Source organism: Aulonocara stuartgranti (genome assembly GCF_965226115.1).
Source record: "Aulonocara stuartgranti genome assembly, chromosome: 5".
In the NCBI taxonomy this organism is placed as follows: Eukaryota; Metazoa; Chordata; class Actinopteri; order Cichliformes; family Cichlidae; genus Aulonocara; species Aulonocara stuartgranti.
The window spans coordinates 40,341,321-40,347,783 of NC_138943.1; the positions used below are offsets into that span (position 1 = coordinate 40,341,321).

At 35.5% G+C, this 6,463-nt stretch overlaps 1 protein-coding gene across 1 annotated transcript; it reads left to right on the forward strand.

The window, feature by feature from the left end:
- The first annotated feature begins 3,254 nt into the window (after positions 1-3,254).
- LOC309707011 (acidic mammalian chitinase-like) lies at positions 3,255-6,136 on the forward strand. The gene is made up of 11 exons (XM_082534092.1): positions 3,255-3,321; positions 3,409-3,435; positions 3,537-3,741; positions 3,876-3,932; positions 4,170-4,335; positions 4,519-4,643; positions 4,755-4,878; positions 4,984-5,166; positions 5,283-5,399; positions 5,495-5,627; positions 5,837-6,136. Exons 1-11 carry the CDS (start codon positions 3,297-3,299, stop codon positions 6,091-6,093), a joined length of 1,419 nt encoding a protein of 472 aa, XP_082390218.1. The 5' UTR covers positions 3,255-3,296; the 3' UTR covers positions 6,094-6,136.
- The last annotated feature ends 327 nt before the right edge of the window (positions 6,137-6,463 follow it).

The following is a 6,463-nucleotide window of genomic DNA, read 5'->3' on the forward strand; positions in this document are numbered from 1 at the left end:
GCTGAGCTGTTTGCGCGTTAATCTTTGTACCAGTCTCATCCTGTACGCTTTTAATCAATTTTTGCACACCGCAAAAACTACCAGGGTGAGATGGGTCATAATCAGTGTTGGTCAAGTTACTTGAAAAAAGTAATCAGTAACTAATTACTGATTACTTCCCCTAAAAAGTAATCCAGTTACTTTACTCATTACTTATTTTCAAAAGTAATTAGTTACTTAGTTACTTTTTAAAAAACACGATTTACAACCTGAAGAGGTGATAAAGCGATAGATCTTTCAGCCCAAATCTACTTTTTCTGCATAATCCATCATACAAAATGTAATCAAATGGAAAAGTCTCTTTTTTTTTAAACTTGTTTTATTAGTTTTAATCTTTTAACTTTATGCATCAAGCAAAAATTTAATTATATGCAACATTCTCTGACTGGAAGAAATTTGTTTAACATTTAAACCTATTTTCTGCACATCCCAGCACATAAAATAAAATATTTTTTGTGTTTACACTCAGTCTTTCAAATAGATGCAAGTAAGACACAGCAGAACATAAATAAAGTCAAAGACTAGCGGTGCTGTTGCTCTATTTTCACCTGTAAAGCAGGAGTGGGATAGGCGGAGGTTTACCCTGGTGCAGGTGTGCCGCAGCGGTGCGCTTATGCTTGGGGTAGTTTTTCGGGGATCGCGAGAGTTTTTTGCGATTCTGAGTTTGATTCTAAATCTCTTTGTTCGGATTAAACAAATGCAAATAAATTGAAATAAAGTTTTCCCCCGAGGCATGCAACCTGTATGTCTGGCCATACTGAACGTTACAAAGCAAAAGTTTAACTAAGCACTTTTACCCTGGTTTAACACATTTTTAAACACACAAGCACGGACCCAAGACACAAGCACGGTCCCAGACACACCCACCACCAGATGGCGTTTTTAAGCATAAAAAGTAAAAAAAACGTATTTTAATGGCTTAAAAATGAAATAATGCTATTAGTTATAAAAACTTTTTTTTTTAAAATAATCAATTAGTTCTTTTTTGGAGGGAAAAAAAGCAATGAGCTATGAACTAGCATATTTTGGATGAATATCATACTTTTTGATGAATATCATATTTTTATGAATATCATATTTTTGTTACTTCCTATATTACTTCCTTTATTACTTCCTAGGGTTACAAATCATTTTTATTGGGGCCACAAATCACTCTGTTTGACATAAGGGGCCTAATATCTCTCTCTACTGGGATATTTATAATTAAAGCTATTCTATATTTTGTAACTTTACAATATATTGTACTATTTTATTTAGTTTAATTAGTTACTATCTTATTTTCTTGGAGCATTAACCATATGTATTATTATTATAAGTATTATTATTCTGACTCTATATAAGTAAAATTGAATTGAAGTGAATCAAATTTATTTGAATGGATTGTAAGAACTGCCATAGGTGAGAGCCATTAAAAAAAAAAATACTTGTTTGTGATTTACTTATTTACTTATTATGTAGGTATATTATGTTATACCTATGCACCTATCCACACACACAAACACACACACACACATGCACGCACTCATGTGTGTGTATATATATATATGAAGGAATTACTTTGTTGCTGCTTTGCTTTATGGTTGATGATCAAAGGTCATGGCTAGTCTTCAACAAAAGATATAAATGCCATAATATGATATAAAGAAATAAATGTCATATGTCATAATACAGCTTTACGAGTTTACGAGCTTCTCTTTTGATTATTGCCACCTTTCTAACCAAAGCATACTTAGAGATAAGTATACTTTGGTTAGATATTTAGTTAGATTCCTGAATGAATTGATTTATTTTCCCTTTTTAAAGAAATTAGTTATCATGGAAAACAAATACATCTTTTGCTATTGTTCAGGTCTTCCTTGTTATCTATATGTCACATATATCACATGACAGCGGAGCCGGAGGGGAAGACACATACACACGCACACAAATATACACACTGGCAGGTCCACCGGTCAGGGCGCCGTCAGATCCTGACAACATCTATTTTAAATAACAACCTGAAACTCAAAAACAGACCATTTAAAGGAAAAACAAACAGATTTTGAGAAATTCAAACCTTCACCATTAGTTCCAGGCATTATTCAAGATTCAAGGTCTTTATTGTCAGTATAATAATATACACAGTATACAGCGTACCGAAATGCCATTTCGCCCCAAGCCCCATGGTGCATTTATAAGAATATAAAAAAAAAATAATCTCAGAGAGATATAAAACTAGGAATTACAAATAAATAATAAATTGCTAAATTTGGGTAAATGTGACGAATAAAGCTTTGATTGAAATTAAGAGCTAAAAAGGTACTATTACTTACTACATCTTTGTACAATAAACAAAGACAGGACAGAGACAATACGAAGTGGTCATGTGTAATTACAGTAAAGTGAGATGATTGTGCAGTAGGTATTGAATACCAGGTTCAAGTTATGGTCAGGATATTGTAGACAAGACAGGATGAAGATGTGCAAGATGCAAAGTGTGCAAATATAGTATAATGTAGATCAGTAGATCATTAATCAGTAAGAAAGGATTTTCTTTCTTGTATTGTCAGAATAAACTTGAAATGTGCAGAATATTTTTATATAAACACTTCACTGTACTTTGAAGATTGACTTTAATCTTGAAATATTAAAGTTTACATTTTCATTTTGTGCATTTCAATGTGTATTATTGTTTTATAATCCATTTCGTTATTTTCTTCTTTATTTTAATCAAAAATAATCAAAAAATAAAATTGCATACCTATATTTCCCCAGGTAAGGTTACCATGACAGCATAACAATATGCTCTGTATCCAAAACAAGGTTATATCAGGAGATTATTGTGTCCTAAGATTGGTTTAACTGAATACTGATGATAATGTGATATATCTAGTGACCTAAAGTACACCAGGGTCATATACATAAAAAGAATACCACATAGAGTAAATTATTGTCTACTTATGGCTAAGACTGAGCACTCTCTTATCAAAGCACATCCTAATAAAGAAACCATTTATGACTTGGATTTACGAAAGAGTGCTATACCTTCCTGGTTTTCATAATACAATCAGGTGTATAAAAGACCCACCTTCGCTGCAGCTTTTTTGGGTATTTCGTCTGGTCTCAAGGTGAGTAAACAAGGGGAACAGTCTCTCGAAGTTATTCTCTCGTAATTGTGATTATTTATTTATATATACTTTTATACGTCTTACAGTGTTGCCTGATTTGTAGAACCAACTTCATTTTTATTAAGTGAACTCTTAAGAAGTGAATCTGAGATGGCCAGGCTCACAATTCTAGCAGGTATTTTAAGAATTTACTGGATCTATGTAATATAAGTATATCATGCAAGTTTTTATTTTGCTTACTCTTATATTAAAATTTCCATAGGTTTGTGCCTGGTGATAAGCCAGCTGGGTAAGTTGGGTTTACTTTGGTAAACAACTGACATTTTGATCACTACTTGTGTATCACTACTGGGACCTGTGCTTTATTAATATTACTTTGCACCGCCACAGGATCTGCCAGCAGGATGGAGTGCTACTTCACCAACTGGTCCCAGTACAGGCCTGGAGATGGAAAGTTTCTGCCACAAAATGTGGACCCTTTCCTATGCACCACCCTCATCTATGCATTCTCCATCATCAACTCCAACAATGAGCTGGTTACCTACGAGTGGAATGACGACGTCCTCTACAAGTCTTTCAATGATCTGAAGACCAAGTAAGTGGATATTATCCTATAGGTCAGAGGTAAAGCAAAACACAATACCTCTTGAGCGTATCGTGTCTTTAAGAGTTTTCCACTAAGATATTACAGTTTCTTTAATGATATTACAAGTTTTCTGCTGTTTCCAGGAATCCCCACCTGAAGACTCTCTTGGCCGTTGGTGGATGGAACTTTGGGTCAACACAGTAAGAAATACTTTAAAGAAAGAAAATTATTTCACATTAGGACAATGGTACGTAGCTAACCAAATATTATGTGTAAACCATCAGTCTGAATCAAATCAAAATCAAAAAGAAGTTTCCATTATTAAACACAGCAAACATTAATCACAATTCTCCTGTTAAAGACATAAAGCACTAAGCAGATTTTACTATAAAGATCAAATGTTAACTTGGTTTTTGTGTTTTTTTGTTTTTTTGCAGGTTCTCCATCACAGTTTCTACTGCAGCTAATCGTCAGAAGTTCATCCAGTCTACTATCAGATTTCTGAGGACTCATGGATTTGACGGTCTGGATTTGGACTGGGAGTACCCTGGATCCCGTGGAAGTCCTCCTGAGGACAAACAGAGGTTTACTCTGCTCTGCAGGGTGGGTATAGATCTCCATTTTTTAAAATCTACATCTCATTGATGTTGTTTCGTTTGTATCATACTTGAATGGTAAATGCTAAATGGACTGATTCCACTAACCTTCCAATCGGTAGATGATCTGCTATACCTCCTAAACCCCATGGACTCCATTCTTACACTGTTATGTGGTGCACTTTTATAGGAACTTGTTGCTGCCTTTGCAGCTGAAGCCCAAGCTACCGGCAATCCCCAGCTCATGCTAACTGCTGCTGTTGCTGCTGGAAAAGGAACCATTGATGCTGGATATGAGATCGCTGAGATAGCCAAGTGAGGGTCCTGCTTTATAAACCATCTTACTTCATCTACTACTTTTAGAAATCTGACAGTTGTGCAATGTAAGCATGAAAGTCACTGTTTATGTTTATTTCCTTATTGCAGAGAATTAGATTTCATCAATATAATGACCTACGACTTCCATGGAACTTGGGAGCAATTCACTGGACACAACAGCCCTTTGTACCGTGGATCTCAGGACTTTGGTGACCTTATCTATTTCAACATTGTAAGTAAACCGTTAAAACTGAAATAAGATTCATTTAAAAGATAACTGTAACTTTAACAGGTAACTTCTTATGAACACAAACTTCACATTTTTTAACTTCTATAGGACTATGCCATGAAATATTGGAGAGACAATGGCACCCCACTGGAGAAGCTGAGGATGGGATTTGCATCTTATGGTCGTACCTTCCGCCTGACATCATCAAACACTGGTGTTGGTGCTCCAGCTAGCGGCCCAGCATCAGCTGGTCCATACACCCGTGAAGCTGGATTCTGGTCTTATTATGAGGTACATTTCTTAAGGCTGGAATTTAATGATTGCCTCATGATGTATAGCATATGTTGCTTTGATATCTAATGATATTTATAAAACGACAAATGTTAACCATGTAGTCTGTGCTGTAGATCTGTACCTTCGTGAAAGGCAGCACCATTAACTGGATTGAAGACCAGAAAGTCCCCTATGCTTTCAAAAACAATGAGTGGGTAGGATTTGACAACAAGGAGAGCTATGAAACCAAGGTAAGTGAGAAAACTCGCATCATTTCTTTATGTTTAACACATTTATGTATGTACAAGGTAGTGATATCAATCTCTGTTTAATTTTTCCCCAATAGGTACGTTACCTGAAAGATCAGAAGTTTGGCGGGGCCTTTGTGTGGGCTCTTGATTTGGATGACTTTGCAGGAAAATTCTGCGGGGAGGGTCCCCATCCTCTGCTCTCTCATCTGCGCAACCTTCTTGAAATTGGTATGCCCAAAGCAGATTAACGCCAATGATTTCTTTTAGTCTTTCTATGTTTAAAAAAACAGTGTGCAACTGGTATCATAAGAACCTGTGAAATTTAGATATGAAGACGTAATATTTTCTAAACAAGCATATTTTCAGAAGGTAGAATTGATTTTAAGCAGTGACTTATATAAACATGAATTTAAACTTGTATTTTCCAGAGCTTCCAGAGCTTCCCACACTACCCCCAACCACCACCCCAAAACCTGGAACGAGCACCACCACTCCAACCACCACCACCACAACCACAACCACTACCACCCATGCCCCGGGACCAGGATTCTGCAATGGGAAACCAGATGGCCTTTACCCAAACCCAGATGACCAAAGCAGCTTTTACAACTGTGCTGGTGGCGTGACCCATGTTTCCCAGTGTGGATCTGGATCTGTCTTTCATGACGGTTGCAAGTGTTGTGGCTGGCCATGAGCCAAGAGTGAAGGCAGTGTGTATTAAATCTGATGCAAACATCATTCATTAAACATCATCATTAAACTCATCTTGTATACGTACAATCATTTACCTAAATGATTTTTTTTGTTTAAATGTCTCATACAGGTTGCAAATTCCAAAACAAAATCTTCAAAGTACCTTATTACAAATTGGCTTATTATTTTTGCTATATTTATTAATAATAAAATATAATATTTTTTTCTGAAAAGTTTTATTTAAAAAAGTTGCCTCTTACAACTATTGTTAAGCATCTATCCAACAGTAATATATAATATAATGGATTTTATTAACTACATATACACTCATGGGATTTCATTTCAGTCACAGAAACTGAGTGTACATAATA

Coding starts and splice junctions, on each gene's coding strand:
- LOC309707011 (XM_082534092.1), top strand. CDS start 3,297: ATGGCCAGGCTCACAATTCTAGCAG. Junction 4,644..4,754: donor GAGATCGCTGAGATAGCCAA/GTGAGGGTCCTG, acceptor TCCTTATTGCAG/AGAATTAGATTTCATCAATA. Junction 5,628..5,836: donor GCGCAACCTTCTTGAAATTG/GTATGCCCAAAG, acceptor CAGAGCTTCCAG/AGCTTCCCACACTACCCCCA.